Raw genomic sequence first — 13,820 nt, forward strand, 5'->3', positions numbered from 1 at the left:
TTAGCAGTATTATAATCAAACTCAATCTAAGGAAGGTAATGCTCCCAATTAGATTATTTACGAAAGACATGTACATACAGCATATCCTCCATAGTTTGATTTATTCTCTCCTTATGCCTCTTGCAGACATGGTAAGGATTTAGCAATATGCGTATAGTTCTTAATGAACCTCTAAAAAAATCCAATAAAACCCAAAAAACTTTTTACTTGCCTTATGATTCTCGGAATAGACCAATCAAGCACTGCTCGAACCTTTTCGAGATCAATACCTATGCCGCCAATCAAGATGACATGTTCAAGATATAACAACTTCGTGCAAAAAAATTCACACTTGGATTTTCAAACAATTGCTCTCGTCTTAGGAGACATAAGACAATACGCAAATAGCTTGCATGCTCCTTCTTCAACTTACTCAAATTAAGTATTAGAGGAAAATGACTTTCCACTTTTCCAAATATGGACCAAACAAATCATTCATCATTGAGACTGAAAGTTGTGGGAGCATCCAAAAGGTAGGATTGGAAATTCAATGTCCATACCATGTCCAAAGTGTAGTTTTTCAGACATCCTATGAAGCTATCCATATCTGATGGTAATTGGACCTAAGATTAATCTTGATAAAAGATCGCGCACCACAAAGCCAATCTACAAGGTAATCCATGGGAGGTAACAAATACTTTATTCTTGATAGTCACCTTATTGAAACATTTGTAATCAACATAGAAGCACATCGTGCCATCCTTCTGTTTAGTGAGAAGTACAAGTATGTCCCATGGAGATTTACTTAGTTCAAAAAAATCCTTAGCTTGATAATCATGAAGTTCTAAGCTCTCATTTTTCTCTTTCAGACTAAACCTATAAAGTTGCTCAGAGATGGAATGGCTATCAGACAACATGTAGATCCTATGGTCTAATGTCACAAGGACATGAAATTTTATTACTTTGCTTGGCATTTAATTAAAAGTTAATCAAATGTGCTAATGTGATTTGCACATGTGAGGAGGTGCAAGTTAACTATTTCACAGTGTGAGACCCAAGACCCCGAGATATCAGTTGGTGCCAAAGGCAAAAGTTATAATAGATTAACCTAATAGGTTCTAGGTGGTACCTAGTGACAGATTTGGACCTAGACTAATTTATTGGCCACTAATATCAGTAGTGATATTAGAGACTAAGCATTGCTTAATTAATTAATGCCAATCTAAGGATCAATAACAGCTGAAGGATACTTGGAAGAAATATTGGCCTAGCCAATTTAATTATTGGCTAGTGGAATTATTTTTCTGGGCACTAGAATAATTATTACATTAATTTTCAGAATTAATATTCAAAAAATTAATTTAGTAAGCTGGATAATGCTAAAAAATGGAATTAGAAAGTTACCACTTGGCTAAACTTGCCCATGCAAGTGGAAAAAACATTTTTAAGGGGCTGGTGGAAGTCTATTCCAACCATTGTGAGAGAGAAAGAGGCTGTTAAAAAGCAAGGAGAGGTTCCTAATGTGATTTGCAACCACCAGGGATCAGTCCTACAACAAGTGACAATAGTTTGGAGTCCTCCATGAGTAGATGATAACGGCCCAAGGTCTTTCTGATGTAGCTGACAGTATAGATGAGGGGGCAACAATCTTTCTAGTGGTAGGTGACAGCTTCCATGGCTATTTAAGCAGGGCAACAGTAGCTTTTCAGCGTTTCTCGCGATAAAACTCTCTCCACAATATTATCTCTCATCTCCTAGCCATCACTCAAGTTATCTCAGCAAACAACCATTTGAGTCATCTGAGATGGAGATATTGGAAAATTTTTGCTGTAAACCCTAATTTACAAAAGCAAAAATTAGGGTTTGACAGCCACTCTGGAATGCATGCTCAGAATTCAGGGCTTAGGACTTAAATTCGAGCATTGTTCAAGAGGCCAACCAGTTAATATCAAATTTAGGACTGAATTTGTCTTTCAAGGAGTAGGGTAAAGGCCAAAACCAAAAGGAATATTGGTTTGGAGACTTATTGGGGTGGTCACTTTTGACAGCAAGTGACACTTGGATTAGTGGAGGAGGTCAAAGGACCTCAATTGTACTCCATCCACTTGCAAGAAAATTAAAGAAATACTACAAGGGACACCAGTTTTGGGACCAACAAGCTATCCATTGTCCAAGATTAAGTGGTAACCTTTGTATTTTCCGTTTATGTGAATTAATTACTTGTAATCAGTGTTAATTAGGTTAGTACCACCCTATCCAAAAGAGAGGCTAGTTTCAAGGTCCCATTGCAAGGATACCATCAACTCCCTTGAATTGGTGAGCCTAGGGTTCCTGATTGAAGGTCAGAAGCTTTGCTCTATTGCTGAAATTGTATTCAACTTGGCAATTACAGCAAGGATGTCATCAGCATTCTCTTTTCTATATCAGGCAATGAACCTATGGGAATCTACACAGTGAAGGAAGCCAAATGTAATCCTCCGGGCAATGGGCTATCAAAGTAATCATTGGAAGGTGAAGGACAGTTGTCGAGGGAGCAAATCACAGTCCTTTGTTGTTGGAGATGAGGAAGATGATCACCGGCTGTCAAGGGAGCGAAACATAGTCCTTAGATGCTAGGAAGATGGCCTAGGCTGCAAACGAATATCCCTGAGGCCTATGGGAGCTTACGCCTAATGAGATTCAGGTCGCCAAGTAAAGGGGCAGCCACCAAGAGGGTAAATGTAGTCTATGAAGGCCTATCAACCCAAAAATGCAGGTACCTGGGGCTGTAGAAACTAACACCAAATGTGGGGTGACACCTGGCAAGAAGATGCTGACGTCTAGCTAGGGAAGGTGACGCAATATGTGAAGGAGGCCTCCAAGCAGCCAAACGCAAATCTGATTAAGCTTGACGGGAGTGGATGAGGTCACCAGCTGTGAAGGATTGATGCCAAGGTAGGAATGTTGTCGTCAACTGTAGGGAAGATGCGTCAGCTGAAAAGGAGGGTGACTTCCACCAAAACGCAGCCCAAGAGATGGTAGAGGCTGGCACCTGATAGCAAGAGGGTGAATTTGGAGTAGGCAGCCACAAACCACGAACCACAATCTCCACTAGAAGGGGTGTGAGGGCAGTGGAAGGGCTAGAGAGAGAAGGGAAGAATGTCTGAGTGATGGAAGAAGAGGGGTGAAGAATGAATGGAGTGACGGCCTATTTATAGGCCTAAGCTCTCTAGGGTGGCGAAATAACTAAAATGTGGACACCAACCCTTTTTCAACATCACCTCAGCATCTTTAATGACAAAATGTGTATGTCAGAAGTTACAAGTCATAGAATGCTGTTGCATAAACCAAGTAACAGGTTTTCAAAAACAACATGTACTTTTAGGACATCAGACATGCTACCTTGTGATTATATGAATCTGCAACGTACACAAGTCCATTGGCACCATAGAGTACACCCAATGGATGCTGAAACTGAGCTGCTGTTCCTGAGCCATCTTTATCCCCAAACTGAAAGAAAACAAGAAACAGAAAAAAAATTCTATGAAGCCTTCATGATGGCAAATCTTTGTAAGTAGATGTTACATCGTATATCAAAAGAGAATTGGCCTTTTTTTAATTGAATCCTTTGCCCGATTTTTTCACATGCAAGGGGAATGGAAACTCACCTGAAACAAATTATCAGGAAACAGTGGGTCCCCACCAGCTACCAATATAGAACCTCCTGTAACCAGGTCTACTGTTCTTATAGAGCTACTCTCACTGTCTGCTACATATAACTGCTTCAAATCTAGAAATATAAAACCCCTAAATAAGATCCTTGAGTAAATAAAGCAATTATCCAAAATAGCAGGTACTGGGTTCATAAACTTATATGTTGAGAATAAAAGAACCTGAAGAGAGTGAGAGTCCAGATGGCTGAGCATAAGATGAGTCTTTGCCCCTGAAATATTCAAAAATATTTGAGTTTGAATCCGTTTGTTTGCTGTTATGGATACTTGAAAGGACCAATTCCAACATAAGGGTTACGTAAGTGATATGCAATTTGATCTAGTGAGAAAGTTTGGCCAGGCCATAGATTGAAATGGCATTCTGCTGGTCTTAGGTACATCATTTCTTTTTGGTAAAGTCAACATTCCAATTCTTCAAGTAAGCATAACAAGTTGCTCAGTGTAGAAAGAAATCCCAGCATAACACAATCAGGGAAATGTCGATCCCTGATCATAAACTTAAGTCTATGAAAGCCGTTCGAAACAAGAATTTGGAAGAGCCCCATGGATCAATGTGCTGATCTTGGAATAATACATGGTTGCAAATGATCCGCGAAGTCAGGAATGACCAGAAGAGTATGTAGATGAGAATGGTATTCCACTGTCCAATATATTCAAGAGATATCAATGACAGACTAAACTCGGCTATAACAGCAACCTGCTTCTTCCTCCCTGTGCCATGTTCTCTGCCTGCTCGTCCACCATCACCTGCTGCTCTCTGCTTACCATCTCATACTCCATCTTTTCACTTTGATTTATCTGTCTACACTACCTCTATTGTGAGCAGGTTTTTTCTCCCTCAGCTTTCTCTAACCTGCTCACCACCGTTCTCTCTCCCTACACTCTTCCTGCTGCTCTTCACCTGCATTGTATGCTCTACATCCGCAAGCAGTTTCTGCTGTTGCCTTGTATAACTTTATGCCTACCCACATTCACAAGCATTTTTTGCTTACACAGCATTTCCCACTCTTTCCTTCTCCATGCTCATCTTGTCCTCCACTTTCTCTACCCTGCTTGCTCTGAATTTTTCTTGTTCTACCCACTATTCCTGATACTCTCCTCTTTCCGTGTACAACTCTCTCCACCCCACACATTTCCTCTGCAGTACCTACCCGCAACCATTTTTCTTGGCTCACTTTTCTCAGGCTTTCTGTTCTCCTAGGTGTTTGGGGGCCTTGGCTGATTCAGTAGGGGACTCCAAGGCAGCCTCCTCAATCCTTCTAGTTGAATCAGTAGCAGTCTCAGGTTGAAGATCAAACACTGTAGCTGTTGGAGCACCGAATCATGGACAGTATCTTAGCTTTTGGAAGGCTACAGCCTTAGCCAGATTGAAGAGGGAAGACCTTGTGGTGTTGTTCCTCGACTTAGAAAACGTCAACCACAGAGTTGACTTGGATTTCACAAACGGAATGATGCTGAGGATCAGTTTTTCGGCAGAGTAATGTCAGTGATGCCAAAACAGGCATTCAACATGCAAAGACAAATTAGACCAAGTTTTCCACTAGCTCCTTTTCTCTTTCTCTTCATGGTAGAGGCTATGAGCTCTTTCTTGAGAGATAAACAAAGAGGTCTTAGAAGGATCAACTTGCCCATCTCTAACCATGGTGAGCTCATACATGTGGACTTTGCAGAAAATCTGGCAATCTATTTGGATGGTGATAAGGTTAACTTTAAAGACTTGTGAGAATTCTAATAGCTTTAGATGACCTCATAAATTGATACTAGTCTTGTGGGTTCTGGGGTTTTGGCTTGAGCTTTTCATTGGGTTTCCACTTTGTACCTCAGTGAGGCTATTATGTGGAAGGCAAAACTCTCTCAAGAAGGGAGAGTAATGGTGGCTAACGAAATTCTTTTCATGATACGGAAGTCCCTGACAGGATTGTCCACACTCTACCTAGGAAGTGGAAGAGGCTACAGGGTGGCTCAAAGACTATGAAGTGGAGGAGAAATGTTTCTATCAAGATCTAGGAGGTTGGCACTTTCTTTCACTATCAACCCCACACGGTTTTGCATGATAGACCTCTTGATTAGTTAACCATTCAGGCCTTGTAATAGACTTCCTTTTTGTCATCAATTTGTTATTTTTTGGAAGTCCCTTGCAGGGCTAATTTTGTACTTTGCCTTGAGATAATTTGTCTGAAGGACTTTATAAATAGGATTGTTCCTTTTGTGGAGAAAATAAAAATCACATCACCCTAGCTCTTTGCCGAGGGGGATTGACTTCTTCTCCTTTATTTCCTTGCACCACCACACCAATATCAACAAAAAATATCTTCGAATCAAAGATAAAATTACAAACTATACCTTATAAAGGAATCGTACAAGTAGTTAAAGCAAGTACTTTCTCTGTATTTAATACATCCGAGAGAAATTTAGTACCTTTTCCCATTCAAATTGCGTTCATAGCCATCACCACTGAAGACCTTTGTCACTCCATCTGCCAAAGTATGCTGCCAAATTTGATGCTGGCCTGCCATGGCAATATATAAAATGCCGGAACTAGGTTCACAACAGACATCCCATGGAGAATTCAGAACCTGCAAGATATACATTTAAAAGAATTCCACATGTTTGTTCTGTTCACAATTATGATAAAAAGTTGTATTCATCGCTAACAATGCTAATCACAATTCATAATAGCAGGGATTGGAACAATTACAGCCACTAAAATTCATCATATGACAGCTTAAGGTTCCATTTGTATTTCGTCCATTTGGCTAGTAGATCAGGATATGTGATGATTTTACAACCAATAAAGCTGTTGCAATCGACGGCTCCTGAACCATTCATACTGCCTCTGACTGCTTGCCAATCTACCATCCTCTTCTCTGCCTCAAGTGTCCTCCTCCACCTCCTCCCCAGTGAATAAGCTGGCAGCTTGCACATCCCTCTCTGACAAGAATGCAACACCATTTCCTCTAGTGCCCAAGCTGCTGTGTAGTCCACCACCACCCCTTCACCTACCAACCACCTTCCTTATCCCATCCCTTGCTCACGCCTATCTTGTCCATGTATTGTTTTGCACACATGCCCCCCAACAAAAGTAACTCCTCCTCCACCCTTTCATCTGACCTCCCACACCTCCCCTTGTCAGCCTCCCACCTGCTCAGGGCGTACAATGTTTCCTTCACCTGAGCTCCAGGCTCCTACTCCTGTGTCTGCTACCATTCCCCCCTCCACCTCCTTCAGTGTCTACTCCCTTCTTTCCCCCAAACCCTAGTAGACTTTTAGGGATAACACACCCCTATCAAGCCACCCAAAGGAATATAAGTGCACAGTGCCACAGTTCAAGCACAGATTCTCATCAAGAGATTCAAATCACTTCAGCCACATCAGTGGCCACAGGTCAAGAGCAGAGCCTTATTAAAATCCCATCCCTTCAGCCTATGAGTGACTTTCTTTTAAACACAAGGGCGTAGCTTCAGGCCTAAGAAGCAGAGATCCTCTGATACAATTACAAACCTTGTCAAGAACGAAAAGTTTGGATTTTTCTCCAACACTTTCAAGATAGTTTATAGTTGTTGGCATGCACGAAGGTAGAATCTGACATTCTGCTCAGGTACATTTATAAGCCTCTGTGGACTTCAAAGGGATTACAATGACAGCCAGCAATCATCGCATTTTCTGTGTACTTGCAGAAAAGTTAGACCAGGGATTGCACAGTCACTACTTGGAGCTCCAAGGCAATCAATGGTCTCACCTCACTCATTTTGATACCATTTTGTCATGATGTAGATCACAACTCTAGCCAGCAACTATGAAGTGCACCATCCACAGTAGAAACCTTCAATTTTTGAAAATGGATCTTGTTTGAAACGATAATATAATGCTACCATGGTATACATCAACAGAAAACCAATAGTGACTGTATTTTGGATATTCACCTGTGCTGTTCCTTTCTTGCCACCTTTGTAGTCAGCTCCTTTTGTGCCATTCCCTGCAAGTGTGCGTACGGACTCACTGACAAAATTAATCTCCCTGAATCATGATGGCTGATTGTAAGTTCCAATCCTGGCATCCTTCCCTAGAGAAATAATTTACCATACAGCTAAACACAATCCTCATTATTTTTCAGATCAAACTGCTTACATGAAACCTACTTTCTGCCATCTAACATCCATAGGTATCAGAAAAATATTTGATGATACTGTTTCAAAGAATCCTCTGAATGCAAGTTTCTGGTTGTATGAATGATATGCTCCCCATGCACCAGATATGAAAATAAAACTAGTCATCAGAGGGGTAAGAAAGTTCCATCAGCCCACTTCTAGTTGTAGGATAACAACAAAAACTGCAACATTGATTTCTGAGAAATTTCTGCCTCATTTGTGATTGGTAGGATTGAGTATATAAATTTTCTCCTCATAATTTGATTAACCTAGAACCATTCTATACTTTGTTTCAAACACGTGACAAGTTTGAAAGAATGTCCAACGAATTAAAGGTATCAGGATGGCAATATAGAGACTGATGCATTCAGAAGACTAGCATTTACCAAAACACAGAAAATTGCATCTGTAAAAAAACACATTTAAAAGTTCACACTTCCACCCAAAGACGCAATATAAGATCTCTTGGGAGTCCCAAAACTGAAGTGTTGGACACTGAATGGAAACAGGAACTTCTTAATCCCTAACTATTTTCTGAGCATCTGATCAGCAATGTATTACAGCACCTTAATAAGAAACACACTATATAGATTGAACTTTTCCACCCTTGCTTCTCTTCAAATAACATTTCAGAGCTTCTCTGCATGTCAATACCCGAAGATCTTATGCCATCCTCAAAGATGTTTGATTGCATTTGCAGAGTCACTTGTAGCCCTAGACAGACATGAATAATTATTTATTTTCCAGACAAGAAGGCCAGCCAAGGTGTCTACTGTGTCCTGTCACTGCCTCCCACTTCGTCACATCTAGTCCCTTCCCCAACCCATCTGTGTTGTGAAAACTTTCTGGCTACCTTTCTTCCATTGAAATGCAAGCTAACTTTAGAAATAAAGCACCATTTACAGGTCACCAACCAAATGAATAGAGCCAACCTCAATGCATGGTTCTCAGTGTCTGCAACATAAAGAACATTTTGGGTTGGATTATATGCAACTCCCTGTAAAACATACATAAAACAAGCTGGTTGGCAAAGGTTGTATATATTACTGCAGATTATGATCTACAGAGTAAAAATTCAAGTCAACGTTTTGATACTCTTGTTCCAACACTATTCTCTCTTGATTGAAGCTTTTAAGCAGTTCAGCTTAGTTGAAAACCAAATTCGACATGATCTAAGATTAGCATCTTCCTTTCTACCTGATGTACATTTGAGTGCCAGGCAGGAAAAACAGACAAAGTTTTCTTGCGAGCTTTACAAAAAAGCTTTGTAAGACTTGCGGAGTTACACATACACGCATGAGACATCTGTTTCACACTGTTCATAGGTACTCAAACTTAAATATTTCAAGGGCAGTGATCAAGATGTACCACAACTTTATAATTGGATGAGCTTGTCATATAGTACATGGATGGGTTTCAACGATGACATAAACTTCAAGTGGGTCATCTGACTACTATGTTTCGTTTTTTAATAAAGAGGAACATTGCAGTGCAATGCAAATGTGAGAAGATGACAACAGTGACTAAAATGATAATTTCAACAATACACTTGTCAAAGAAATGAAACAACATACATCAACGACTGGAAATTGTCATGAAAAAGTACTTCATTAGTTTATGATGTTAACTGCAAACAACAAAACACAGAAAATTTTACTTTCAAAAATCTTACTTGTGGTCTATTAAAAGCTGCATCTTCAAAGCTTCCATCCCGAAGTCCTTCACCACCCAGACCTCCAATTTGTTGAATAAATTTTCCTTCAAGGTCAGTTACCACCTACATTCATATGAATTCCAACTCAAAAAGCAGTGGATCGTAAGCTTTATATAACAAAAGAATCCCTAAAAGATGAACATGAAAGTTCAATACATTCTTCTCATTGATCTTACTGCCGCTCAGATGATTTGTGATTATAGCCCACTGGACCAGTTGTTCACACAACCATTGTGCTCTTTACAGAGTTCCTTTTACTTCATATTTACCTCAGGTTCTTTCACCAAGGTGTTAATGATAGAATTTTCTTTTCTTGAACAAAGGAACTTTACATAACTGACCGTTAAAAAAGCTCATCCTGTGGCCCCTTAATCAAGATGGTTTCTCTAAAAAGTTTGAGAAATACTCCAACAACAATCTGCACTCTCAGTCACTTTAAAAGAAATAGCACAATCTAGAAAAAGTATTCATGAACCCACAATTCTGTGATGGTTGCTGTCTGATATAAAGAGACGTTGATTTGCAGGGTCAGTAGCAAGCTTCCCTGGAAATTTCAAAGGTGAAGAAACCAGTCTTGTATCCTTGTCCTTCTCTAATAGTTGAGGTAGAGAGCGACCATCTAAAAGGTTCTTTTTCCCATAATATTGAAGAGCAGCCTCTACAATATCAGCTAGATCCTGCAAAAAATGACATGAGATCACAAGTCAACTTGTTGAGCTCTTTCTGAGTAACATGAGATGCTCCAAAAATCAAAAATTGAGAATTGAAAACAATGTGCACACCTTTCGATGACCCTCCCCTGAAAGCATAGCAAGAATTTTTCCTCGAGGGCTTACAACTACAAGGGTTGGCCACGAATTTACACCAAGCTGCCTCCACATCACCATATCCCCATCATTCACAACCTGGCATTAGAGATCAAGATTGATTTGGTCACCATTACAGAAGAACAATGACAGATGATGACAAATCATTTTGTGTGGTTAGGGGAAGGCAGTAGGACATCTGCCTGCTTGCTGTCTTACAGAAAAGCATGAAGTAGATAGAAACTACATATGTACCGGATGTGTGATGTTGTATCTAAGCACTGCATTACGGATAGCACCAAGATCCTTCTCATTGTCAAACTTTGCAGAATGAACTCCAATGACTGCAAGCTGCATTGGGTCTCCATGTGTTAGATCCTTGTGACAAATCACATGAATATTGCTGCACAGAAAGATTATCATGATACTCTTGAATTTAATGGTTGTCTGAAACAATGACTTAGGAAAGGTAACTGTCAACAAATTGTTATCCTACTGGCTGATCCTTGTACTTCTTTTCGAGATAATCCAGGTCTGGCAAAATGTGCATGCAATTTATGCAGCAGTATGTCCAGAAGTCTAGCACCACCACCTTCCCAACCAAGTCCTGCAAGTTTACACAAGATCCACCAGACAGGCAAAGCATTACTTCATGTTTAACATTAGTGTTCTTGATGAAGCAAATGCATGAGATTGCCAATAGTTCAGAAATTGAAAAACCTTCCGTAATCTGAGAGGAGTTGTATTAAGCCATTCCAATCTTGGCTGGAATTCAGGAATTTGCTGTCCTCCTCCTCTACAAGTAAACAAGCACAATAAATATTTTTGTAGGTAAAGAAATGGTAACAGCACCATCTTACAAGAGACTAGTTTTATATCTTGAATTTAGACCTAATCCACCTCGAATTTCCCTCCCTCCCTAACTCATCTCACCCAACTGGCAGGACGAGTTATACCAACTGTTAATGAGCTCCAAGAGCAATGTGCGGAGTGTGCTAGCTTTTCCTTCTTGTTGAAAACCAGTACCATCATGTCTCTTGAAAAATCTAAATTCACCCCTTTTTTTGACTGTTTTGCCCCGTCTTTGAAGAACATTCAATTCACTCACTGAGAGAGGGGGATGTACAAGCCATAGTATGAATTGATAGTGAGATGCTTTGCCTCAAATCATATACTCTCTCTCAAAGCTCTCATGAGTCATTGAAGAAGCTTATCAACAGAAAGAAAAGCTCTCATCATTCTTGGATTGATTTCAGAAAATCCTTTGATAGTGTGTAAGAAGCTTGTTTCTTGGAGGTCATTTCCTGGGTTCTCACCTGGTATGAGTCATTGTGATCATTGAGTAAATCAGATTCAAATGTGATTAATAGTGTTGAGAGGTGGTTAGACGGTATTGAGAGGTGGTTATATAGTGTCTGAGGCAAGGATCCATGCTCTACCAGGATACCTTGAATTTGATTCCCCAATATACCGGTTCACCTAGCAAAAATTAAGGTCATGAACTTCCACACTTTTGAGAAGTAAAACAATGAAGCATACTTCTCTAATGTGGAGGGGGAGGTTAGACTGTATCTTCATATGTTACCCTAGCATTACTTTCTCGTGGCTGTGTTCACCACAAGAACTGCAATGGAAGCTAAAATGACTCGGCAGAAACCTGAAGTTGCTTGAGGAGAAGTTCTAGCAAAAAGGGATAGAAACTAGATTTTTGGTTCTCCTTTTTGCTATGCAAATGGCTTTTGCATGCTGGACTCTTGTACATCTGATATCATAGAATGCAGCAACCTTGCAAAAAGAAAAGAGAGGACCATTGAGGAAGAGAGGTGCATTTGTCAATCAAGCAATTTTAATTTAGCATCAGTTTTTCATGATGAATACCACCTAGCCAAGTTCTACGTCACATCAAATCTGCAACTTCAATGCCATGTGAACCAACATCCATATAGTTGCATACCGTGTCTCCAAGTCATTGATGTAATTCATGAATGTTGCAACCCGATTCGTATCATTCATTTCTATAGCAAAAATAAGAGAAGAAAAGACTGAACATGTGAGTCTTAATAAAGGGTACAACCACCTCAAAAGTACTTACCTATCATGTTTCTTAATGGCCATTAGCATATGACATTAGATGTACGTTTGCCTTTCAATAGGTGCCACATCTCTTGGATTATAGTCAAATATAACAATGCACCAATGCAACAAATCACAATGTCTTTAGAATATATAAAGTTTTAAATTCTACACATGAAACTTATTGAGCAATCCCAAGCTGTCAACTGACAACAACCTAAAAGTCCATAAATCTCATGCAAATCTAGGAACTAAGTAAAGCCCCAATCTACAGAAAAAGCCAGGTGCAGAAGACTTGCAAATTGCAGAAAAATATGTGATTGTGTTGCACTTAAACTATTTTGTAAGCTGTTGATAGGCAAAAGGCCAAATTACTATGACCTTTAAAAGTGACATAACTACCAAGATTTACTTAAAACAACATAGTTCATATTGAGCTATTGTTCATTGGTGTCCTCATACTTTGTCACCTTCTATGGCTCACCCTCTTGCATTGCAAGGAGTCAACTCCTTTGATCAAATACATGACTCTTGTTTACATATCATGTCATGAACATTGCCTCGAGAATGGGATCAATGCATATGGAAAATGATACTATCTTGACATGGCTAAAGCAGCTCCAATTGAAACATATGTTGCTCTTTGTTAGAAGGAGAAATGAGGTAGAAAAGGGAAGTTGCTCCTTGACCTTCCTCAACCAAATAGGCAGCTCCAAATCAACTCGCCATTGCTTGATTTTGGGAGGAATCCAGATGGCTCAACCATCCAAATTTTATACTTACCAATTGGACTATTTCATTGATATGCACAAAGATGGTGGATCTGTTCCAACCTCGACCTAGTTCTATCATCTCAAACGTTCTCTTTTCTCATGTAATAGATAAATTTCTGTTTCAACTGCAGTCAAAAGGACTAGAAACCATCAATGATGACAAATGCATCTATGTCCAAAAATCAAAGGTTAGGATTCATCAAAAACCTACTTCTTTATGCTACCCTGAATCTTTCAAAGAGTGCACACTGCTTGCCAGCCAGGCTCTCTGCAGAGCTTAAGGTTTCTGCCAGGTATTTTTCCTGTATTATGATGACACTGGCCTTGGACGAAGCAACCGTCATCAATTTAACAGGCTCCACCTGAGGAAAGATCTCATACTTCAAGGCCTTCAACCGAAACCTAGGATAGCCATTCAAACTCAAGACATCAGAGACACTTCATAGGCATGTTAAAATGCTTACCAATGACAATGATCAGTTGTTAAACCTTGGTTCACGTACTACAACCTAATAGCAACAAGGACCGTCCTACAATTTGCAGTACATGTGATGCACCAACCACACTTGTGGCAGTAACAGGTGCTAGAGGTCATGGCCATCTCCTCCTCCCCTAAG

General features: G+C 39.9%; 1 protein-coding gene across 4 annotated transcripts in view; it reads right to left on the reverse strand.

Annotated features, from left to right (window-relative positions):
* Positions 1-13,820, reverse strand: part of LOC148023214 (haloacid dehalogenase-like hydrolase family protein) — a 65,995-nt gene that overhangs the window by 19,225 nt on the left and 32,950 nt on the right. For 2 of the 4 annotated variants that reach the window (XM_087696219.1, XM_087696218.1), the window contains exons 11-23: positions 12,312-12,372; positions 11,078-11,153; positions 10,854-10,964; positions 10,613-10,708; positions 10,334-10,456; positions 10,031-10,228; positions 9,510-9,614; positions 8,770-8,834; positions 7,613-7,706; positions 6,108-6,265; positions 3,852-3,901; positions 3,627-3,748; positions 3,361-3,468 (exon numbers count right to left, since the gene is read on the reverse strand). In XM_087696219.1, coding sequence (XP_087552345.1) covers positions 3,361-3,468; positions 3,627-3,748; positions 3,852-3,901; positions 6,108-6,265; positions 7,613-7,706; positions 8,770-8,834; positions 9,510-9,614; positions 10,031-10,228; positions 10,334-10,456; positions 10,613-10,708; positions 10,854-10,964; positions 11,078-11,153; positions 12,312-12,372 — 1,367 coding nt within the window. Of the gene's footprint in view, positions 1-3,360; positions 3,469-3,626; positions 3,749-3,851; positions 3,902-6,107; positions 6,266-7,612; positions 7,707-8,769; positions 8,835-9,509; positions 9,615-10,030; positions 10,229-10,333; positions 10,457-10,612; positions 10,709-10,853; positions 10,965-11,077; positions 11,154-12,311; positions 12,400-13,820 lie in introns of all 4 variants that reach the window. The other 2 variants (XM_087696217.1, XM_087696220.1) reach the window with 1 other exon arrangement.

This window comes from Lygodium microphyllum, chromosome 16, assembly GCF_053477565.2.
Source record: "Lygodium microphyllum isolate KBCC chromosome 16, Lygodium_microphyllum_v1.1.10, whole genome shotgun sequence".
NCBI classification, from domain to species: Eukaryota; Viridiplantae; Streptophyta; class Polypodiopsida; order Schizaeales; family Lygodiaceae; genus Lygodium; species Lygodium microphyllum.